Raw genomic sequence first — 23,595 nt, 5'->3', positions numbered from 1 at the left:
GAATTTATTGTATCAAATTTGAATATAAAATGATAAGTCTCAAGTTTGAGCATTGGGTATAAAGTCCTTTAAACACTCGAGAATGAGCATTTTGTCCCATTTGTAACTTTATTTACCACAAATCCACGTTAATAGGATTAATTGTAGAGAATCTATTGTATCAAATTTGAACATAAAATGACAAATCTCGAGTTTGAGCATCGGATATAAAGTCCTTTTAAACAATCGAAATAAAGCATTTTATCCCATTTATAACTTTATCTGACACAAATCCACGTTAATAGGATTAGTTGAGTTTCAAATACCGAATGGTTAAAAAATAATAGTAATTTTGAATAGAATTTTCTTTTTCAAACAATAATTTGATTTGATCTTAACAATGACACATTGTTCAATTTTATAGGTTAACCTAATTCACAATTAAATGTGACAATAACTACCACTATTTTATTTTTGATGGTGATAATAACACTTAATGATTTCTTGAAGTGATGTCATTGTGTGATGGTGATACATAATTATTTATTGTATTTTTTTTTATTTTAAAAAATTTATTAAATGAACAAAAAGATAATTCACCTTCTCCCTCATCATTATTTTGACTTGAAAAGTCTTATTACTTGTAGGATTAAACAAAAATAGCATAAATAACCCTCTATTATTGCTTAAAGTATCAAATTAAAATTTCATTAAAAAAATCAAATCAAAATGGCCAAAAAGGGTAATTTTGCATAGGAAAAAACCTAGACCTAAAAGATGAAAATAAAAAATAAGAATGAAAAAAAATATATATATTTTTAAAAAATACAATAAATTTTTATTTTTAAAGTATCATAATTTATATTATAAAAATACCTTTATACGAATCTTAATGATATTGAGATAATAAATAAGATTTTAGAGAAACATGAAAATTATATATAGGTTTTTAAAGAAAAATGCAAGAAATTTGGAGTATGTAATAAGTAAAATTTTCAAAATTAAAAGGGTTAAATGTATATATTTTAGAAAATATACAATAATTTCTTAGATAAAATAAAATTTGAAAGATAAGAGGGGACCAATTTACATGTGCTTTTTAAAATAGATAAAAAAATTTAAAAACTTTGGGGGGGCTAATTTAAATGTCAAGAGAGTGCAAAAGTGCAAAAACCTGGCACCAGACAAGTTAAAATTGTTAATTTTTAAAAATAGGGTCCAAAAATATATTAACGTGAAATTGAGGGGATTCTTCTATAAATACCGGAATTAAAGGTGTGGAAACACGGAGCAGAGAAAGCGACATGAGTCGGGTCAAGTCGGGTCGAGTGAGTCTAAAAAGGGAGAGCAAAGGCTCCTTTACTTTATCCACCAAACCAACCAGAGTTACAATCATAGAAAAGATTGTTGTAGTATAGTTTCTACTGACTGAGCTAAAAAGCTCTGATTTAGGGTTTCTTACCCATTTTTTTATTGTTTTTACCTTCTTTACCAAAATCGATCCAATTTCATCGAATGGTTTGATTCTTGCAATTCTTTTTCGATCTCCATACTCTTTTAACTCGCTTCATTTCAGGTTAAAATCTTTCATGGGTTCAACATCCTCAGGTACATATTTTTTTTTTTTTTTTTTTTTTTTTTTTTTTTTTTTTTTTTGCTTTCTTCCTTTGTTTGGTAGCTGAGAAAATGCAGAAATGAAAAGAAGTTTTGAAGTTAGGTTCTTTGATTTTGCTTTATGTGTGGAAGCTTCTAATTTATTGAGCTTAACAGGATTATTTGGCTTGCTTTTCATTTTCCCAAGAATTATTATCCTTTGTTTGGTAGCTTAGAGAAATGTGAGAAAAGACTTCGTGTTGAGATTATTCTTTGATTTTGTGTTTCCTGATAATTTCTTTTTGACTTGAGATTGTTCTTTTTTTTTTTTTTTTTTTTTTTTTTTTTGCTAAATTATTTAGGAAAAGATAACATATTTGATACTTTGGTTTGTACTTGAGGGAATAAAGATAAATTTTGCCTTAGATCTTTCTTTCACTCCTTGCTATTTGGAAAAGACTTTTACTTGGTAGAGTACGATTAAAGAATTATTCTTAATTGAGGAGATCAATTCACTTTTTATCCACAATAGAAAATAGAAATAGCATATGTTACTAGTTATTTTATGCTTAGCTCATATGACTGGAAATTTTGTTTGTTCATGTTGTATGATAAATGAACTAGGGAGATGAAGTTTGAGTCCATGAATGATAAATCAATCAGTTTATTTTAAACATAAGTGCTTAAATGCTGCAAAAAAACTCATGCTTTCATTGATATAGAAGTAAAGTAATTTGCATCAATGTTGTCTAGCAAAGTAGAAATCTCTTGTGAAATATACCTTGTACTGTATTTAGATGAACTAAAGTCTTGGTTTGCCTTGCCGCTGAGAATGATATGTTGAGTAAATTCTCCTATCCTCATAGAGCTTAGCAAAGGGATATTTTTTCAAGAAAGCACTAAACACCACAAATTATGTTCTGTATGTTACTAGCAAAAGTCAAATTTGGGTTGCTCATTTAAGGGGGTAGGTTATTTATGTGGGTTATTTGATACATAACTTGGAGAAGGGTGAAATAGTTTGGCATTTAAGAATTGTCTCTTTTGATGATACAGCCTGGCCTGGCATGTGTGTCTAAATTGTTATAAACTTAAGATGTAAAGTTTTGATCAAGTTTAATAGTTCTGCAATATACCACGGTACTCTGGGTATTTAAAATAGGGAATCAATTGAAGCTCACTTCTTATGCTCAGCTGAAGCCTTCAGCAAACATTTTGCAGTGTACGTCATTGAACTTTGTCCTAACATGTTAAATTTTTATAGGTATTCGGGATTGTGGCATTGCTATGAGCAATATTGAAGTGTATAGTTTGGTGCTGTAGGGCTTTCTTTCGTAAAACTCAATGGTGCCAGAAGGCTAGTGGAACTATGGGCTTTGTTTGGATGGTTACTCGAATCAAAGGTGGGCCACTAGAATTCACTAATGGATCTTGAGTATTTGCAGTATCCAATCTCTACCACTTATTGATGGTCTTATTCTTGTCTGTTATTTATTTTTCTCCTCTTATTACCCTAGTGAATGACACGTGTTTGCTGATAGATGGCTCGTCTGTGGCAGGTTCACTGTGCCAACAGTTCTTATTATTCACTATTTGGCTATCCATTTTCCAAGATGTTGTGGCAATGCAGACTTTGCTCGAACCTAATCACCTTTCCACCACAGCTGAGCTTGCTACTCCACCTATTACTGGGCTTTTTGATCCCATAGAAATATCTCCTGCTGTCTTCCCACGTTACCCCTATCCTAATGAGTCCGTGTCACCCATGTACCCAACTTTTCCCACCACATATGAGCCAAATTTAACTGGGAAATGTCCTGTAAATTTCTCTGCTATGTCAAATCTCATGGATAAAACAGCATCTGACTGTTCTGTACCTTTAGCAGCTCTTGTAGGAAATGTAATATGCTGTCCACAGCTTGGCAGTTTACTGCACATCTTCCAGGGTTATTACAACATCAACTCTGACGGGTTGGTTTTGGAAAATTCAGTTGCTAGTGATTGTTTTTCAGATATCATTAGCATCTTAGAAAGCAGAGGGGCCAATAACACAATACCTACACTCTGTTCTGTTAAATCATCAAATCTTACTGGCGGGTCTTGTTCAGTAAAGGATGTTAGTAGCTTTGAGAGAATAGTTAATACAAGCAAGTTACTGGAGGCCTGTAGTGCTGTTGATCCTCTTAAAGAATGTTGTAGACCAATTTGCCAACCTGCTATTATGCAAGCTGTTCTTCAGATTTCTGGAACACAATTGACCATCAATGATGATAAAGAATTATTGAGCAAGCCTAATCATATTGATACTATTAGTGATTGTAAAGGTGTGGTATATTCATATCTCTCGAAGAAGCTCTCACCAGATTCTGCAAATGCTGCATTCCGAATATTGTCTAACTGCAAAGTTAATAAGGGTATGGTATTTAATCAAATTATTGCTTGTCAACTTTTGCAATTTTTTCTGGATGATTTACGTAAATATGATATCATGTCTGTGTTTGTAAATTTCTTGTTAATCTATTAAGTTCTTGTGGTGACTTTCCTTGCATTTTGGATTGCCTTGTGAAGCAGTGACATTAGGTTCATCCACTCTTCAAACGATGCAATATTTTCTTTATGATCTGCGCTAGTTTCATTTTATAATTTTTTTCCCTTCCAGGCGGAATGAGAGATAGAACTTCAGGCTATCATGCATGGAACATGTGAATTAAGTTTCTCCAAGTTTGAGGGACTGTGGTCCTATCAGACTTGTATTCCTTTAGTTGGCATGAAGATGGGGTTATTAAATATGTAATTTGCTTTCCTTGCATGCAGAAAATTTTTGTTTGCTTTCAATGCATTATATTTTGTGGAGCTGGTGGCATTTCTTGTTGATGTTTTATGGCTGTTTCCCTTTTTCTGAAGTAAATAGTTTTTGTGCAGTTTGCCCTTTAAATTTCACGCAGCCTTCAGAGGTAATTAAAGCATGTCGCAATGTAGCTGCTCCCAATCCTTCCTGCTGTAGCTCGTTGAATACTTATATAGCTGGATTACAAAAGCAAATGCTAATTACAAACAAGCAAGCCATAATCTGTGCAACAGTTTTTGGGTCCATGCTACGTAAGGCAGGGGTCATGACAAATATATATGAGCTTTGTGACATCGACTTGAAAGATTTTAGCATCCAAGGTTATTTCCTTGCCTTGATGTAATTCTGTCAAATGTTTTTTGTTCTCATTCTCTTTGTTATTTTATCTGATCTTGTTTTATTGTTTTGTTGTTTCATGTGTATGGACGTTCTAGCAGTGTATGGACAACAAGGTTTGCTTCCGTTTCCATCCTCTTTTCTTCTCTCTGCAATAAAATCTGTAGTAGGCCTTTTGAAATATAGGCAAATGTGGTGCTAAAAGTTTCAAACCGACTTATTGCACAATAGTCCTTTGTATTCTCTAGATGGATCCTGGGTGCCTTAAATATTTTTCCCCCTACTGTGTACCTAGAATGAGTGGTGAAACTCTTGTATATTATCTGAGTAAATTGGTTTGAGGTATGACTTGAGAATTAAGCACACAACATAAAGGGTTATTTGTGGTGTTTTCTCACTTTCTGGAGTATGGAAATAAGTTATTGTTGATTTTACTGCATTAAGGAAGAGGAGGAAATAATTCTTGTTAAATTTTGTGAAGAAACTGAAAATTTAATTTGGCACTTGCAAAACATTTTTGATAAATTTTAACCTTTGCATAGGGTGTCTACTCCGAAGCTGGCCTGCAGATGTTGTATTTGACAATTCAACAGGGTTCAGCTTTACATGTGATTTGACTGACAACATTGCAGCCCCATGGCCGTCGTCATCATCCATGTCATCTTTGTCATTTTGCGCTCCAGGTAATAGATCAAGAAAGAAGTTCCTTTTTGGTGCTAAAAGATGATATGAAGAGATTCTTAGGAAGCACATAAATGCAATTCATTTTAATGTTCATGTCTAAATAGCTACTACTTATCATGCAGAGATGTCTTTGCCTGCATTGCCGACATCGGAAACGTTAAAAAATCCTGGTGTGTGCCATTGCCTTTTGCTTTTTGTAGCTTCTCAACAAAGTCATACACACACTCACACAAAAACAAGATATTTAAATTCCTTATCAATTTATTGAATACGTACATGTATATATTTCTGTAATTTTGTGGACATTTAAAATTTTTGTGAAAAAAAAAAAATTGTTACTTAAGATGTCTTGGAATTTTCCCTGGATTAAGAGTTACGGCTGCATAAATTAGGTTTCATTTCAGCATAAGCATTTTATTATTAGCATGTAAGAAGGAATAAGGAGAAGAAAAAAGGGGTGTTGGAGAAGGGGGGGGGGGGGGGTTGTCCAAACTTAAATCCATGTAAGAAAATTATATGTGCTCGAGAGACGTGACCCTTTCATGTCCTTTAGAAATTGAATAAGCCGCTACCTTTCTACATATTGCATCCTAATATATTTGTTTCTTATTTATATATTCAGCCATTTGAAATGATTTGTTGGATCATTTATTAATCAGTAATATCAGTGTTTTCATATTAACCTTTAGAAATTGAATAAGCCGCTACCTTTCTACATATTGCATGCTAATATATTTGTTTCTTATTTATATATTCAGCCATTTGAAATGATTTGTTGGATCATTTATTAAAAAGTAATATCAGTGTTTTCATATTAACCCTGGCTCCTTCTCCCTTCCCTCCACTTTTTAGTTAGACACAAAGTTTTGTCAATCTTTTAGTTAAGCACAAAGTTTTGTCAAGTTGAAATCATTAATGAAACTAAGGGAAAGGTCAGAACACTTGTTGACTAGAGTATATGCTATCTAAATACAGCTGCAGTTTTTTTTTTCCTTAATGTCTAATATTTTTATGTCACCTAATAATGCAGGCAATCGAGGTGGTGGGGTGGAGTTTGTGGTACACATTTTTTCATTTTTTCTTTTCGGCACATTATTGTACTGAAAAATTTAGTTGAGGGATGACTCGGACTGTTTGGAATAGGAGCATCTGGAAAGGACCTTGTCTGGGGATTTTAGTTTTACATGTATATTTTGGGTAGCTTTCATGTATAGCAGTTTTTTTTTTTTTTTCTTTTTGTTTTCTCTTCCATCTTTCTTTCAATCTATTTTTGTCTTAGCCTCTCTTGCTCGCTCTAATTTTGTTTGGAAACTCTCGAAAGACTTATCTATTACTGAGAAATTGTGTGGGTACTGTCTTTTGTTTAATGTTTCTGCATGCTAACATATAGTCACATTACTTCTTCAGGGAAATAAGTATCTTTTTGTTTTCACATGATTGTTAGTTAACCTGAAATGATGGAAGGTGGATCCCATGCAAATGTGAGTGCAATGCAAATATGGGGGTGCATTGCAAAGATAGGGGTATAATTTTCTCCTTATGTTGCGGATTAGTTTTTGGGTGGGGGTATTAATCAGACGTTCTTGAAACTTTTTAGTGTGGTGGACCCTGCCAATCATATTGTCTGTTAATAGTTGGTCTGAGCTGTGGGGAATCCTAAGTAGGTTTGGAGGCTACTAGACTTGACAGTTTGGCATAAATTGATGAGTGTGGAGACTCGGCGTGAATGGTCTTAGATTGGAAATTGAAAAAGTGGGACAAACATTTCGTCTTTATTGCAATTAATGAGAGCTCTTTTGATCTTTATCACAGTACAACAGTTTAAAGTTTCCATATTTAAAAGTGCTATACCATGACCATGCATGAATGCAAATACATATTTGCATAGTGCTGTACTGTGTTGAGATTTGACCCGTTCCGATTTTTTTTATAATTATTTTATTTAAAAATATAAGTCATTTTAATTATTTTAAAAAGTAATAAATAATATTTTTTTAATATTATTTTTATTTATACTACATAGATACAGTAGTTATCATTAACTCTTGGTTTTGAAATAAAAGGTTATTTAGTCAAATTATATATGATTTTATTATAATTTAGAAAAATTAAATATTTTTTTAATTTTCATGCAAAGATTTTGAACTAATGAGAAAGTATTACCCATCAAAATAAAATCAAGAGCTAAATATATAGAATTTGGGGGAAAAAGGAATTTTCTAAATATATAAAATTTTGAAATATTTTAACAGATTATTTACGGCGACATGTATACTTAAGCCTCTAAATTTATGGACTGCTGTTTATTATTATTCCTCTGAACTTTTATTTATTGATATTAAACCCTTCAATTTCATTTATTTTTTTAAATTGAATCTTTATCTAACTTAGAGTTAGAGAGTGATAGTCGCGTAATTTAAATACAAATTGATATCAAATCTCTGAATTTTTATTTTTTTAAAATTAAGCACTTTTTTTTTATTATTGTTAAATTTTTTTGCCATTTAGGACTTAATTCTTATCAAAATAAAAAGTTGAATAAACTAATGTTGATAAATAAAAGTTCAAGCGGCTTAAACAAACTCAAAGAGTTTAAGGATTTAATTGTATGTTTTTCAATATTTATGCATTTAAACTAATTAAAATAATATTATCTGCTTTGTAAAAGTTTATAATTGGCATCCTATGAATATAAAAAGGTATTTTATAAAAAATATTTAATAAAATTTCAATTAAATTCAGTTCAAAAATTCCTAAAAATGATAAGTGTTATACAAAACCCTTCAGTATATAGTAAAAAGAAAATTTAACGTTCTAAAAAAAATTTGATTTCATATTTTCTTTTTAATAAAAGTTGAGGCAAATGAAAATAAAATTGTTGAAAAAGAAAAAGGGGAAAAAGGATAGCCGTTACGGCGTTAATTGGCGTCCATACATAACATAATACGTGTTTAAAGAACTGAGCCAAGCCGACATTTTCAGCTCAAGTCTCAAAAGGCTTCTAAAACCCTTCTGTCTAATTGGTTTCTATCGCGAAAAATAAAACCCTAAATTCTCCGTCCCCCCCTCTCTCTCTTTCTCTGCAATTCTTTTAAATATAAATCAAAGAACCCTAATTTTATACACATGGAAGGTAAAGTGAAGAATTTCTGTCTATCGGATTCCCGGACTATACTCTCACATCTTAAGCACCAAGAGAAGCAACTTAAGCTCAAGAGGAGGTATCTCTTTCTTTCTTTTCTTTTTTACCTTTATTTGTTTACCTTCAATTCTTTAATTTCTCTTTCCTTATTTCACATATTCAACGAAGAAACCATCAACGGTTTTTCTTTCTTTCTTTTTTTTTTTTCTCGGTTTTAAAACTATGTGCTTGTATGTGTTATAGCTGTAAATGAATGTCAGCATTTCTTTCTAGTTTAACTTCCAATTTGATGAAGCAATTTGAATCTTAAAGGGTATAATAACAGAAACCTTGTTTGGTATCAGTAATTTGAATGTTTTATTGAATTTGAAGTGTATTGAAATTATAGAATTTGATTTTGTTATATTGAAGTTTCATAAAATTGAATTTACAGAAACGAAATGTACATTTTATTCATACTAAACACGAAAACATGAATGTCAAATGTATCCCATAAAATTTTGCAGAATTCATTTATACAAAAGAAGGCCTTATAAATGATAGAATTTGGTTTCCACTCTTTTCTTAGCATATATCCTCCTTGAAATTTAAGCTCAGGATCTAATTTTTGTTACAGTTCTCTTTGAAGGAGCAAAGTCTTTGCTCCTCAAATCTTGCTCTTTTTTTTTTTTTAAAAAAAAATAATAATAATAATAAATAGTCATAGTGCAATACAAAAATTTGAAGTGCTTAACCATTAGGTTTGCATATCTATTGCTTTCTAGAGTAAATAAATAGTTTTTGAGACGCTAACCAAGTTATGTCTCTATTCAGATGGTTGATGGACCTTCCCATGTCTGATTCAGAAAAAAAGAAGCTTTTCAGATACAGGTATGTGATTTTTCACCTGTCATATCTTAGCATCATAATTGCACTAAAATATTTATAGTAATTGGGTGTTGTTTGGTTTATCCAGGTCGATGCCTGAATCTATGCTTAGGGAAGATGATGTAAGTTATTTTCCATTATGAGTTCCTGCATAAGTTTTAAAAAGTGAGTGTTTCTATTGATGAATATTGGATATATAGGGTAAAAAATGACCACGGATGATGTATGGTAGTATAAGAACGTAAGAATGCTATTGTCATTTTATCTAAATAGTAAACATGCTGTATCTCAGTTTTTCAAACCTAAACTGATGCTTAATTGAAATGGAAATGTATATGATAAGGATCATATATGAGCACCATAGCATTAAACAAACCAGTGTGATCAAAGCTAAACAAATTAACTATGTGAAAATTTTTGTAGATCTTTGGCGATACTAATTCTTTCATGATTTTGGTGTAAGTTTGGTCATATAGTCTTACTGTTTAAATGCTTCATTAGAGTTCCTATTAATGCCTCCTTTACTCTTGCTTTCACTGTTATGTAACAACCCTTTTGTCCTGTTCATTTCATACAGAACATGTTGACAAATAGAATTGCTTTGAGATTCTCCTTTATAGAACTTTTCTCCTAAAGGACCAAGGTTGCCTCCAATAAAGCTTTATAATAGTATTCTAATGAATATCTTGTATTCTTGTTTCGAAACTCGCATTTTGTTTATTTTTTAGTTAGCTACTTGTGTTGTTTCTCAGATATTCCATGAGACTGTAAAAAAGTATGTTGAAGAAGCTTTTGGAGCTCATCATGATGAAAGAGAGAATATTATTGAAGAGAATAAACAACTGTTTGACAGATCCAATCTGAAAGGGCTCCTTCTTTCATGCCTTAATGCTTTGACAAATAAGGGACTTTTCCTTCTTGCTATGATGCTATCTGGAGGATCAATCAATTTTGAAAAAACACGGCCAAAGATGAAGAAGGTGATCAAACAATCAATTCCAAAGGTTGTTGGTGATCAAAATCGCACTTTGCAAATAGAAATTTTAAAGCAGCTATCTCAACTCCTCCAGGACCCACAAAATGTCAGAGACAGTTGTTTGAAACTTTTGATTCCCACATTTCAATCTCATCATGCTTCTGCTATTAAAATACTGGACAGACTACGTGATTTATCGACTGATACCCTGCTTGCTATGCTCAGGAAACTCAGAGGTGTGCCAGCTCGCACTCCTAGCTTGCAAGAAAAAAGATATGGATCGAGCAGAAAAGACCTGATTCATAAAATAAGGACAACTAGTGAGAAAATGCTTTCAGAACTTGGCAGAGGGGTTGAGCTACAAGCACCATTAGCAAAAGCACTTGCTGTAGCTGGTTTATCACTAAAAAGGACAGCAGTCTTTTCAAATTTCTTTGTGGAAGACTTTAATCAGTTCTCACCAGAAACAAAAACCTTGCAGAATGAGATATCAAAAGCTATTTGGTTACTCGAAACAAAGGTTCAAACCCAGGAATTGAAAACTTTGAAACTTCTTTTAGATCCAGATGCCAATGTCCCAAATCTGAGATTAAGAACATTAATGAAGAAAATGTTAACTGAATATCTTTTTGAATGCAACGATTTGGATACAATTCCCAAATCTTTATTGGAGGGTCTTGCTTTTATCAACAGGAATTGTCGAAGAACGCCAAATCCACGCTTCTTGAAGGAGGAAATTGAAGAAGAGGTGGAATGCATATTAAGTGTGAGTGCTGAAATGAAGCAGACTGTTTGGGGTTTCCTTCCAAACCATGAGTTTGATGAGGATTTTACTGATGCATACATGGAAGAATTAGAAGAAAGTGATGATGGTGATGATGATGATCATCATCATGATGAATATGATACTTTCACTGCTACTGGTGACAGTGATGCGGATGGTCAGCAACTGCAACCTAGAAATATTCTAAGCAGCAGGACTTATTCTGTTGGTTTGGATAATCTAGAAGAAAGTTGTGGGGAGCATGATCCAGTGGATTCGAAACCATCCATTTCTACCTCTCAGGGGAATTGTGGTTCCTCTCCATTAATCGAAGGAAAAAGAAATATTAGCGGCATGCTTAATGTGGAAAGCACAGGCAAATCTGCAACGTCAAGGATCAATGAAAATGGTTTTTCCCCTCAATTTCCTTCTGGTGGAAGGTTAAATAGCATCTCTATGAAGGGAAATGAACCTGTACAAGGTACTACAGTAGGTATGGAAAACCCTTTGGAAGGTTATGTTAAAGGGGTTAAATCTATGTCCAATGAGCAAAGTACACATACAAATCTATACCTGGGCATCCAAGATATATGTGATGAGACAAGCATGGTTGCCTACAATATCATTGGTTACATGCTCGAGAAGTTTGCACACGAAGCAGGCTTAGATTTAAATCAGTGTGGTAGTTCATATCTCAGAGGGGATCCCTCAAGTCAAGAAAATCAAGGTATCAAAAGCTCTTTCCTTTTTCCCCTCAATAAATTTATTTTGAAACTGAACTTTGTATGCTACACTACTACAGAAATTCTGTAGGGGAAGCACATATATTCCATGACTTTAGTTGTCTTCATTCTAGTTTAGAATTATTATGAATTCTGGTTTTTGGAATTATACCTGAAATATGGTTTTCCCTAGAAAATATGTTTATAAGTTAGTGCGTGCATTTATTTACTATGGTTGGGTTATAATCCACAAGGTTTCTCATGTTCATGTTTGATTGCAGAAGAAAGGCAGAATTCTTCCAAGACAAATGAAGCTGGTTCCGTTATTGTTCAAGCTGTGGAAGAGCTAGTTCCTTCCTTCCCCAAGAGGTATAGCAACTTGCTACTTTAATAAGCTAAATTTGCTACCAGCTTGTTGTATCATAGGCTATGTTGTGCATTAATGATCAGTTTTAGGCTTGAATTCACTTCTTCGCCATGGTGTTGTTCAATTTCTAAATATCAGCATCCGTTCATGCAATTGGCCAAGTTCATGATGGAGTGAAATTGGGCCATTTTACTGTACCGAATCAAATAATTTTGGAAAATCTCTACGAATCCTTCCATGATAACTTTGACTTTTGTTTTTTGACTGGTGCTACTTGTCTCAACTAGGTGCAGCCAAGGTTCAGACCTGCACTGGCTGGGAACAGTTGAGACAAGAACCGGAACTAGGACCAAACCCTGTCTCCCAACTGATGGTTTGGATCCGGTTTGGTTTTGGTTTTGGTTTTGAAACGGTTCAAAAGATAAAAAAAGATTTGAAATTTTAACTTGCAAATTGAACCAGAAAACTGACAGGAAGAATCGACTGGAATCTGAACTGGAACAGGAGGACCAGTTCCAGTTCAGTTTGGTTTAAACCAGTGACTGGGTCTTGTCCCAACACTACCAACTTATTATACTTTCTAATGTAGCACTACATTGTTAGTGCACATGCCAGAACAATACACTTCCATAGGGATTGTACAAATAAAACAATGCCACATCAGTTATTAAGTTGGTAAATTTGGGACAATTATAATTTTCTTCTTTTTTTTTTTTTCAAAAAAATTTCAAAAACATTAATGACTTGTTTCTTATATCTGCAGTGGAATGGAAAAGCTAAAGGAGTTGCTTGGCATTGTTTAAGCTTTGGATACTGGATAATACTAACAATGCTCTAAAAAGAGAGATTTTCTTCGTTTGCCTCCAGATAGAGAGGTGTAAGCAGTTCAAGGGGGAGATGGCAACCCCTTAACCAATTTGATGATGATTATACATAACGTCCATTATTTGTTTGTCGGCAAAGAGCAGCCTTCTTGATATTTCAGGTTAATGATATGTAGTGAAGAAAATGGAGGTGAAGACTGAAGATAAAAGATAACCAAATTGTTGCCATGATTCAATCAATTCAATGGAAAATTTTGTTGTATTATATCTCAAACGTCAGTTTTTCTACATTGTATTGATTCATTTGTGAAATTTTGCAAGGATTCCGTGTAACTTTGGGTGATTGGAAGATGAGAAAGAGAGGGAAAATGGAGAGAAACAAAGAAGATGGAGGAATATCAATATGTGGGGATACAAAAATTATATTATCAATTAATCTTCAGCGCAAGTTATAAACGAACTGTTGCCCTTTTCATAATCGAACTCTTAAAACGACAATATTGAGCCTACTAACAAGTCGCAATACGACAAGAACCAGCTGTGCGGACGCATATTATCTTTCCCCTTTCACGATCAAGAAAAAACTTTTTTCAAAATATTGAACTTTTAACTAGTATTATTTTACTATATTGGTCTCAAGTTCATATTGTTGAGAACTTTATAAATAAATCTTTTGACTTTTATCAACCAAACCCGAAAACCAAAAACATATTTTGGCATGCAAATACTGCAATCAGAAAAAACTAAAAAGATTAAATGAATTTGGCATCCAAGATGATAATAATAATAAGCAATTTGATGTGTATTACAAACTTACAAGAGTTTCTTTTAATCTCAACAATGAGAAAATTTCATTTTTACAAGCTCGAGTAACTGTCTTTGCTTCATTTCTTGGCATCATTTTCCCAAACAATGTCCCAAGTCCTACTTGGAGATGTCTTTGTTCCCTCACTTTGATGCTGATTTTCCGGTGCCGGCGGGGAGAGTCCTGTAGGACCAGGTGGGTCAACCTTTTGCCGCTTTTTTCTGAAGCCCAGCAACCTAAATACAAATCTCGCCAGCTCCCCATACAACATACCAGAGAGATCAAACAACTGTAATAAAAACAGCCAACCTCAATATAATATAAAATGATGATTATCCAAATATATGTGAATATGGAAATAGCAGAGTCAAAAATATGTCTTAGTTAAATGGGCATTTGTAAGAATGGGATGGAGAGTGGAAACCTCTGAAGAAGGTATACCACAAATGACAAATACCTTAGAGCTAAAACCTCAAATTCAAATCATGGAATTCTAATCCAAAGGTTACATTAATGTCCCAATGTTGCTTCGATAGATAATTCCTTAACACAACTGGAAATCCTGCCAACAGTAAATTCTACATTTTGAAAAGAGACTTCTTTTGTAGATTTGTTTCATGTACTTATTTTGTGCATACCGAAACTAGCAGACCCAAAGCCAGAACGACAAGCAACTAATTGGCCAAAAAACAGAAAAAGAAAAATAAAAGAAAATGCTAAAACCATTCAGTTAATAACCTCAGGATCTATGAATCACCACTGTACCATATCTATCTTAAGCCCAGTGGCGATGAGTTAAATATCATGGAGAAGATTTCAGAGGTTAAATTACTAAAATGAGATAAAAAGAGAAGAAAAAAGAAGCAAGAACAATTGCAGTCACAATCTGATCTAGTATAAAACAGGAAGCAAGGAGTCAAGACAAAGAGAAGAAAAAAGAAGCAAGAACAATTGCAGTTACAATCTGATCTAGTATAAAACAGGAAGCAAGGAGTCAAGACAAAGAGAATACCTGAAGAAGAGCAGACATGAACGTGTGAAGGGCTTGAGTATGCTGGTCTATAAGAATTGATATGTGTCCAAAACAGTTAACTACTCTCTGCATCTGTCATAATGCAGACAATGCCAAACAGAAAGTGAGAGCCAAAAACATGTCTGTAATAGAAAACATTGTGTCATGAAATTTACATGACTTGGCAAACGTTTTTCCATCTCTTTCCCATTATGGCAAGAACCAACTATTGTAAAATCTTTAGTTGATATTGTCATATATTATATTAGTTTGTTGATTTATTTATCTTTAAGAAGTTTTAACAATTTAAACCATTTTGGCATCCTCAAAAGTAAAGGAACGTCAACAATCTCCACTAGTTCTCCACACAAACAAAGCAAACAAGTAAAAAGAAAAAAGAAAAGTTTCTATATCATACCATTTGAAGAAGTGAAATCCAAAATCCTGGTGGAGATGAAGGTGCACCATGAGGATCACTAGGATCATGAGCTCTATAAGGACCATCCATGCCCATTCGATAACCACCGACTGGGCCTCCAAAACCGCCATTATACATTCCACCACCGTACATCCCAGGCCCATAAATCCCACCAAAGCCTCCTCCTTGATACAAGCCATTATAAGTTGTTTCCCCAAGTCCACCATATGAACCATACAGTCCTGAAAATAGCCAAAAAATTAGAATGAACGCCAATAGCTCCATCCTATCTAATAATTTCTCTATTCGCTAATGAAGACTTACCTCCATAATTTCTGGCATCATAGTTGTACTCCCAAGGTCTTACAGGAATCGGCCTTCTGACCGAAGTTCTATTATTGACCATGGCATTCCTGCCTAAACTTGCAACAGTTTCAGCAGGTTTTGCAGTTCCTGAAGCCTCAACTACATCATTTGTGCTGCCAGTTGATGGGGGTTTGAAAGGTGACGAACCAGAAGGAACACCAGCGCGCTCCCAAGGTTTTGGAGGAGGTTTGTTAGCTGCAATTTGTCCGATCACATTATTATGTGCAAGAAAGGAAATATTACCAAGTGAAAAGGCACCAAACGGAATTAAGAATAAAAAAAGGTGAAAAAAAGAAAAAAAGACACAGCAAGAGAGACAACCTTGATAGAATTGAGTAATTATCTAAGAAAATGCCTCTTGGCAGGTCATATTAATCAGCTTAAGAAGACACCTTTAACAAAATCATTAATGGTCTGCAAAAACAAATCACAAGAAACCGCTCTTTAAAAATGCCCAAAAACAGAAAATACAAATAAAAGAAATTGCCATTTCAATTCAAACAGAAGAAGGAAAATCTCTTTTGCCAAAAAGAAAAAAGAATGATAAACACATAGGACTTAGAACCGTACACAAAATCATAATCAAACATAAGAATATAATATGATTCTAAGAACTGCAAATCAAACATTAGGCAGGGATCAACAAGCAACAGAATGCAAGTATATGATTTCTATTCACAATAAGAGAAGATTGTTCAAAAAATATAGATGGTACAAAAGAGCAAAAATTTGAAATTACAAATTGAAGAAGACGAACCTTCACCCATGAGAATTAAAGAGAAACCACATTAATTACGTGATATAGATAACAGACACCAAAATGCCAATTATGGTTAAGTAATGAACCACCTTGTATTTAAAATTTGGTAACAGATTTTAATACCTTCTCTTTAAAATCTTTAAAATGTGGTAAGAGCGTTTTACCCTTCATAGACCTGTTCTGCGTAAATCTTTTTAATAATAATATGTAAAATAGTGGAAAACAAAAATTTATACACAATTTATTAGCAGTAATTTATAAATTTTATCAATTAATTTTGTTGTTTAAAAAAAATATTTTTTTGAAGGAATGGCACTATATTTTTTTTATTTACATTATGTGAATATTTTGTAATTATGTAATTTTCTTTTTCCTTTTGGCCTAATAATCAAAAAATTTTTTAACATTTCACATTTCCAATTATTTCTATATTTAATTTTATATATTATTTTTTTTTTTTTGTATAATATAGAGAACAAAACTCAAAAAAAAAAAAAAAAAAAAAAAAAAAAAAAAAACCATTAACAATTCTGGTACATGAAATCCAATAATATCACGCAGAAGCCAGAAAATAAATTCTGGTAGATATCTAAAACATGATTACTCAAAGTAAATAAAATTTGTGTATATATATATATATATATATATCTTGATTATTAGATATATATATATAATATAGAGTATTCGCTTTTTTTGAACTTTTTTTTTTTCTCCTATTATTAGATAAAAATTTGAACAATTTATCAATAAGCTATACCTTGCTTCCGAATAAATTTATTTTTTAGAAAAATTTTATTTCGAGCTTTTCAAAATTTTTATTTTTTAATTGAACTTTTATTTTCCAACATTATACTATTAGACTCATAAAATTTTTAGTCTTGGAATATATTAAACTTTAATAAAAATAAAAAATAAGAAATCCATGAACAATAATTTAAAGAAAAAAAAAAAAGAATTCTTTCTAAAATTTGATGAAAATATACGACTTTATCAATTACAAGCATAATTTTTTTTTTTTTGAACTCCACAACTGACTACTGTGGTTGACACTTATGACTGCCCATGCAGCCATAAAAAAATAAGCAAATAACACCACAAAAGGAGAGAAAGAAGAGTTTTAACTCCCAAAATTTATATTTTTTATAATAATATAGAACCCATATAAATTACTGTACAGACTGATATCTGGGGCACCCTACAACATAAAATATAATACCTCCAGCATTTCTGCAGCTACAGTTACTTTTAGCTAGAACTAGCATAAACTAACCTATACATTTAACATCTAAAAATTTACTGCTGATCATTTCCTCACCATTTCCTCGTTTAACTTCCTTTCCTGGAAATCCAGCCACCAATTATACAAAGCTATACTTGGGAGCTGTTTGGTCTTTTCTGTTTTGAAAAGTATCCATAAACTCAGCCCCAAAAACGGCCACATCCTACTTCGTGATTGGTTCTGCAAAAATTTTGGAAGGAAGAAGTGTGTTGCTGAGAGACTATAGCAATTCCACACTCCTCTTTTAACCTTCATAATACAACTTTCCTTTTATGAGACAGACACCAGAAACAATATAAATTTAGCAAACTACATGAAATACGCTCGAAGACTGCCTGTGTGTTAAGCATCACCTGTACTGCTATCAGCTTCCTCCCAGAAAGCAATTGCTGCTTCCCGAGCTGCCCATGGTCAAAGGTGTATCACGAACAAGGAACTTCACAGTATGTGCCCCAATATAATCCAATATCTCAACACACTCCTGCAAGTCAGAGTCACTCACAAGCATCACCCATTCTCGTTCATCATCAAGATACTTGAGCTGGAATGTTCCGTTTTGCAATTTGAACCTTTTTGCAACTTCTTCATATAATTGGAAACACCCCATGAATGGATCAAACTTGAATCTAATAGTATCTTCTTTATATGTGGCTTTTACAGTAATTTTTTGTCCACTATCTTCATATCCTGTTATGACATTAGATTGTTTCTCCCCCTCAAAGCTTGGTGAGCTTGACGCACTGCCATGCATAATCGAACCAGAGCCATTCGAAGAGTCAGTCATGCTTGAACAAGTATGCTGGTTATGGTCCACAGTTCCATTATCACCCTCAATTTTGGTATCCGACTCTGCAGCAGCCAAAGAACAGGAGCTTCTAGACGTAATGTGGGTGTCTGAATTCTCCAATTTCATGCTCACTATGTTAAGACCCCACTTACGCCCTTTTGCTAATGCTGAGGAATTCTCCAGACAAGACCAACGTCGACAGCCAAGGCCAGCCTCTTGACATATTCCAGCATCAGTTGCAACTGACCTGGAATCTTCACTATAATCAATCACAGGAATGCTAGATTTCATCATCAATCCCCTAGATGTATCTATACAGAATTCATCCTCTTCAACTTTAACTGTAGAATTATCGCCATCAATACAAGGAGCTGGAGGTACAGAAACAGCATCTTCATTTGCAGATTCAGAATTTCCAGCAGGAAGTTGTTTGTCATGAAATGCAAAACTTTTTTGATGATCAGAATCTTGGATGATGGAGCCTGCTGCCACAAATCCACCAGTGGTGGGGTCAAATTTTAGTCCACCTTCCACTCCCTGAACAGAGTCCAGCACAGTTTGTATTTTCCTTAACGAGCGATTCACCTTATTTATCTTGCGGGATGGCCATCTCGAGATCCCATGCTGTCTGCATATCCTTTTCAGCGTTGTTGGACAAACTAAAAGAAAAGGTAAGAAATTTAGAAGTTAAACTACACATTCTTCTAAATAAATTAGCAAAAATGCCACATTGCAGTCAAAATGATATTTTTCAAATGGGCCTAAAAGTAGTTGCAGAAGGTCAAAACTGTCGCTTCTTTGCTGATTACTAGCACCACTTGGGTTGACCTAAGGATAATTTAACTTCACCAATTCCAAGAACTGAACTTTAAGAAATGGAGGAAAATGATTACACATGAATTACTGAAGTTTATTAAAAAAAATTTCAGATATCTGCTTTTGTTTCCATAGTCAACATCAACATGAGAAAGGTGAGAAGAAGCTCACCACCAATGCTTTTGGCAGCATCTTTGAGACTTCCAGAAAAATATTGCTGAAGGACACTCAAGCTCACATTTTTCTCTGATGTGCTCCTCTTTTTCTCTGGCTGTCTTCTTGGTCCATCCATCATCTAGAGAGAGGAAAAAAGAACTTCATTGGAACACAATCAAAGACCATCTTACTTCTGATAGGTAAATAAATAATATAAATACAATGGCAAGAGTTAAAAATGACTGTAAAATTCAAATAAATGAATTATGAAGGATATTTTTTATGCATATAAATATTAAGACATGCTCTTTCATTTTTAGAGATTAAAACTAACTGAGAACAAGGGGAAGAAATGTTTTTTCAGAAGTTACCTGTTCATGAGTACCATCTGATTCCATTCTGTCATTTTTGGAACTCGATGCATCAAAAGTTATCCTATCAGCCAAATTTAAGTGGGACACAGTATCTGTGGGTTGGCAGCTTCTTGTTGAAACCAACATCGGTGAGAAGGATGGTACTGTTCCTTTCTGAAACCCAACAGTAGAACCTCCTCCCCTTTCTAACTCTGCATCTGAAACAGTTCTGAGACTCTTACAGATTCTCTGCATGGTACTTGAAAGGTTGTTCAACAAGAGTTGCTGTTCGGAGCTCCCCTTTATATTGACAGGGAGAAAAAACTCTAATATGTAATCATCATCACCAGTGTAAGTGCTTCTTAGCCTAATTGCAACTGCAGCATTTAGGCCATACTTGCGTGCATGATGGACAAGTGGGTACTCAGTTATGTCATATGCCTTCACATCAGGGAAGAAGAAAGGGTGGTTCGATTGAACTGCTTTGCCAGCTATACCTTGTCCTTCCTCAATATAATGTTCTAAACATGCATGCACAAATCCTTGCATCTCTCTATCATTCACATAACAAGCTGTACCCTCAATGCATAGAACAGATTTTCCAGTAGATCTTGAATGACCATCTTTGACACGTACTTTTACAATTTCATCAACAGCTTCCTCAGCATAATTGCAAGGAATCCATGTTAGAGCAAGTGGCAAGCTATGTGCATAACAAACAGCTCTTAAAACATCAGTTATTTCAGCTAAGGCTGCTCTTTGATTCCTTGAGAGGGTCTGAAGGACAAAAAATCCCTTAGTAGTGCAGTATGAATAACTAACACAATCTCATTTTCTGCTCTGTGTTCATTTTATTTCAATCTGATAATATATGCCTCCCTTTTTTTCATAAATTTTGGAGGGAAAGCAAGAGAAAAGCTGAACAGTTCTGATAAATACCTGAGTAAGAAGTCGAGGAGGTGCAGTGGTTCTTAAATTTACAGCCTGCAAACAGTTGGTCCAACACAACTTACAAAGCCATCCACTAGGATGCAAGCATAATATTTAATTTTAATTCCAACCAATCTAAAAATAACAAGGATTACAGAGCTTTAACATAAAGAGTAAAATATTCCAAAATCCCAAATCTTCATCATTCTTTCACTATGTTTACAACAAAATCCCATATAAAATAGCTAAACATAGAGTCATCATATGCTTCATCAATTAAGGAGTCTTTCTTATATTAAAGTGGTCTGTTTGTTAGCTTAGTGAACATATTACATATTGTCAAGAGTAAATTCACCATACTTGGTTCTAACTGGTTCTTGTTTTTGATCAAGCACAAACAGAAGCCCTCTATTTCATAATTCGTCCATTCCTTGTAATCTCAGAGAACCAAGCTATATATATATATATATATATATACACATAAAAGATAAGTTGCATGATTTAGAAAAGAGAAGGAGAGGAAAGAAAATAACTCGTCTAAAATAAAGTATATGGAGAAATAAAACTAACCTGGAGCGCATAGCAAACATTTTCCATCTCTGAATCAAAATCAGGTTTCTCCTTAACTGTGACGAGTTCCAGTACAGCACAGCAGGACATATCTAAAGGTTCAAAGATTGGCAAGGCGATAGAACCTTGGACCTTATGATTCAGTGCATGTTTTACCCGTAAGTACTCCGTGTTGCTATAATAAATAACATTTGAAGTCCATTCTGGAACTTTAGATATGAATACACGACCTGGAAGCCCCAGTGGAAGGTCAGGCTTCATTTCTGCCGAGAAAGTATATGTCCTCGACACTTCACGATACCCTGCAAGAGCTTGGTCAAGCAAGTAAGGTTGCTCAAAGGTGGACAAAATATATTGTTCTCCACGCCTTATTGGGACCCAAACTTGCGCCAAAATGCCACCACCAGCAGTTTCTTTCAACATGGATAATGCTCTTAGCATTTTTTCATCAAGTGACAACCCAACTGGTTTAGCAATCTCAGCCATATCTGAGATAAATCTTTGCCGATGAGCACCATCACTTTGTTTCGCACCTGAATCATCAGCACCAACTGAATCTGATGGATAAACAAACTGGGAAGTTGATTGCTGAATTACCATTTTGTCTCCACAACTGTAATAAGTCCCAGCATCATTAAATGCATCACCACCAACAAGAAAGGTTGAAGAATTATGTTCTGGAATATTCAATGCATCAAAAGATGCACAGGGTGTTGACTGGAAAGATGAAAACCCATAGGAGGAAAACATCTGGTCTGCCGCTGATGGACTATTGCACCAACCAGCATATGTATCCATATTCATAAATTCCGAAAAATTGTTGAAAACGTCCTCCGGAATGGAATTCCTCGTCCCACCATCTGGTGGAACCATACTATCTGCCTGTGCTCTCGGCGAAGCAAAATAACTAATCCCCTTTTCATTTGATGAGAAGGGGTTTTCCATTTTTAGTTTTGTCTAACCAAAAAATGCTCCCAGCTTAAGTTAAAAAAATCAGAAAACGTTAGAGAACAAACCAGAGAAATTCTCCCCTGATGTATTCTCTAATTTGTTTTTGAATACCCTTCAATCTCATCCTCAATCCTCAAAAAGTTTCAATCTTTATGAAGAATACTGACTTCCACTCAACAAATTGCAGCATCAACACTGTTCATAGAACAAAGTCTCATTTCCCTCCAATCCTATTTATAGCATAAATGGAAAATATTAAATTATCAGTAACTAATCACCATAAACAGGCACAATCACAGTCTAATTACAACTCAACTTTCTATAAATAGCAAAAAAAACTCTAAAACTGACCTCAAAGATATATGACGCCCAAAAATATTGCAGTCTCCAAAGCTGGCGCAATTCACGTAACATAAGTCCACTGCTTTCAATCAACAACACAACTCACAAAACCCATCTCCAATTTGTCTCCTTATGCAGAAAAGCTACTATACGTGTAAGTATTTTATCTGACATAATCTGAAAAAAAATTATTATTCAAATTCAGTTAATACGAACCAGGAAATTGGAACAGAGACAAAATACAACAATCCCCAAATGAAAACCCTAACCCGAAGGGAAAACCAGATAAACAAACACCTACCTAAAATTCCTCAACCTCCTTGAAACTCTGCTACTGTCTTGTGTACAAGAAGCCAAGGAATCTAGAGCGAGAATTCAGAGAGAGACATAGATGTGAAAGTTACTATGAAGGGAAAAAGATTGAACAGTTAAGAGAGTGTTTTTTTTCTCTTTGATACAGAAATTATGGCAAACAGTTTATTTTCGCTGAGAGAGAGAGAGAGGGTGAGAGCCAGCTTACCAAAATTAGAAAGATTTTGGTTTTTGAAAAATAAAATAAAAAATATTATATGGGTGGTATAAGTGGTGATAATCTGATTGAGGTTAAATTAACGAGAAGGAGAAGAAATGATTAATTAATGATTTTTCTTTTTTCGCCCTTGATCCACAAACCTTGGGACTACCTTTTAGCATAATGCTAACGTGGATTATAGTCGAAGTATCATATGAAATAAAAGGTGTAAATGATGATCTGAATGAATATATATTTATAAATATTAACTTTTAAAAATCTCTTTCAATGTACTGGTTTTGAATCATCTTCCATCCTTTTTTTTTTCTCTTTGGACGCATAATTTAATATGAAACAAATTACTAAAGAGAAATAATTGCTCACATTGTTTAAAAGATTCTCTAGGAGTTGTAGTAGACTGTATTTATTTATTTATTT

The 23,595-nt window shown here is 33.7% G+C and overlaps 4 protein-coding genes across 6 annotated transcripts; 2 read left to right on the top strand and 2 right to left on the bottom strand.

The window, feature by feature from the left end:
• The first annotated feature begins 1,341 nt into the window (after nt 1-1,341).
• Nucleotides 1,342-6,792, top strand: LOC105628430 (GPI-anchored protein). Of its 2 annotated transcripts, none has more exons than XM_012209843.4 (8): nt 1,342-1,587; nt 2,837-2,975; nt 3,132-3,986; nt 4,495-4,740; nt 4,858-4,872; nt 5,299-5,439; nt 5,563-5,610; nt 6,471-6,792. In XM_012209843.4, exons 2-8 carry the CDS (start codon nt 2,942-2,944, stop codon nt 6,542-6,544), a joined length of 1,413 nt encoding a protein of 470 aa, XP_012065233.1. In that variant the 5' UTR covers nt 1,342-1,587; nt 2,837-2,941; the 3' UTR covers nt 6,545-6,792. The 2 variants fall into 2 exon arrangements, with proteins under 2 accessions (XP_012065233.1, XP_012065232.1); XM_012209842.4 differs by having other exon boundaries at nt 4,855-4,872.
• A 1,623-nt stretch (nt 6,793-8,415) lies between these two features.
• LOC105628429 (DNA double-strand break repair protein) lies at nt 8,416-13,561 on the top strand. 2 transcript variants are annotated; one of them, XM_012209839.4, is made up of 6 exons: nt 8,416-8,661; nt 9,396-9,452; nt 9,538-9,571; nt 10,202-11,915; nt 12,192-12,279; nt 13,041-13,561. In XM_012209839.4, exons 1-6 carry the CDS (start codon nt 8,567-8,569, stop codon nt 13,078-13,080), a joined length of 2,028 nt encoding a protein of 675 aa, XP_012065229.1. In that variant the 5' UTR covers nt 8,416-8,566; the 3' UTR covers nt 13,081-13,561. The 2 variants fall into 2 exon arrangements, with proteins under 2 accessions (XP_012065229.1, XP_020532720.1); XM_020677061.3 differs by lacking the exon at nt 8,416-8,661 and adding an exon at nt 10,027-10,092.
• A 315-nt stretch (nt 13,562-13,876) lies between these two features.
• On the bottom strand, nt 13,877-16,592 carry LOC105628428 (peroxisomal membrane protein 13). The gene is made up of 5 exons (XM_020677037.3): nt 16,460-16,592; nt 15,661-15,897; nt 15,337-15,578; nt 14,919-15,011; nt 13,877-14,195 (listed from the first exon to the last, which is right to left on the bottom strand). Exons 1-5 carry the CDS (start codon nt 16,467-16,469, stop codon nt 13,986-13,988), a joined length of 792 nt encoding a protein of 263 aa, XP_020532696.1. The 5' UTR covers nt 16,470-16,592; the 3' UTR covers nt 13,877-13,985.
• A 985-nt stretch (nt 16,593-17,577) lies between these two features.
• On the bottom strand, nt 17,578-23,201 carry LOC105628427 (Plant regulator RWP-RK family protein). The gene is made up of 7 exons (XM_012209837.4): nt 22,948-23,201; nt 22,656-22,823; nt 21,354-22,534; nt 20,793-20,837; nt 19,872-20,630; nt 19,516-19,639; nt 17,578-19,187 (listed from the first exon to the last, which is right to left on the bottom strand). Exons 3-7 carry the CDS (start codon nt 22,296-22,298, stop codon nt 18,106-18,108), a joined length of 2,955 nt encoding a protein of 984 aa, XP_012065227.1. The 5' UTR covers nt 22,299-22,534; nt 22,656-22,823; nt 22,948-23,201; the 3' UTR covers nt 17,578-18,105.
• Between the last annotated feature and the right edge of the window lie 394 nt (nt 23,202-23,595).

This window comes from Jatropha curcas, chromosome 1 (genome assembly GCF_041381405.1).
Source record: "Jatropha curcas cultivar XTBG-Jc1 chromosome 1, XTBG_Jcur_1.0, whole genome shotgun sequence".
Classification (NCBI taxonomy): domain Eukaryota; kingdom Viridiplantae; phylum Streptophyta; class Magnoliopsida; order Malpighiales; family Euphorbiaceae; genus Jatropha; species Jatropha curcas.
This window is presented reverse-complemented; position numbering and strand designations above follow the sequence as displayed.

Excerpts from the sequence above, each read along its gene's own strand:
- LOC105628430 (XM_012209842.4), top strand. The coding sequence starts at position 2,942 with ATGGGCTTTGTTTGGATGGTTACTCGAATCAAAG. Across the intron at positions 3,987-4,494 it reads TAACTGCAAAGTTAATAAGG|TTTGCCCTTTAAATTTCACG; the intron begins GTATGGTATTTA and ends GTTTTTGTGCAG. Across the intron at positions 5,611-6,470 it reads GGAAACGTTAAAAAATCCTG|GCAATCGAGGTGGTGGGGTG; the intron begins GTGTGTGCCATT and ends CTAATAATGCAG.
- LOC105628428 (XM_020677037.3), bottom strand. Across the intron at positions 15,012-15,336 it reads GGATTTCACTTCTTCAAATG|ATGCAGAGAGTAGTTAACTG; the intron begins GTATGATATAGA and ends GCATTATGACAG. Across the intron at positions 14,196-14,918 it reads TCATGTCTGCTCTTCTTCAG|TTGTTTGATCTCTCTGGTAT; the intron begins GTATTCTCTTTG and ends TTTTTATTACAG.
- LOC105628429 (XM_012209839.4), top strand. The coding sequence starts at position 8,567 with ATGGAAGGTAAAGTGAAGAATTTCTGTCTATCGGATTCCCGGACTATA. Across the intron at positions 9,572-10,201 it reads CTATGCTTAGGGAAGATGAT|ATATTCCATGAGACTGTAAA; the intron begins GTAAGTTATTTT and ends GTTGTTTCTCAG. Across the intron at positions 11,916-12,191 it reads CTCAAGTCAAGAAAATCAAG|AAGAAAGGCAGAATTCTTCC; the intron begins GTATCAAAAGCT and ends GTTTGATTGCAG.
- LOC105628427 (XM_012209837.4), bottom strand. The coding sequence starts at position 22,298 with ATGGAAAACCCCTTCTCATCAAATGAAAAGGGGATTAGTTATTTTGCT. Across the intron at positions 20,838-21,353 it reads ATGTTTGCTATGCGCTCCAG|GCTGTAAATTTAAGAACCAC; the intron begins GTTAGTTTTATT and ends AACTGTTTGCAG. Across the intron at positions 20,631-20,792 it reads CTCCTCGACTTCTTACTCAG|ACCCTCTCAAGGAATCAAAG; the intron begins GTATTTATCAGA and ends TTTGTCCTTCAG.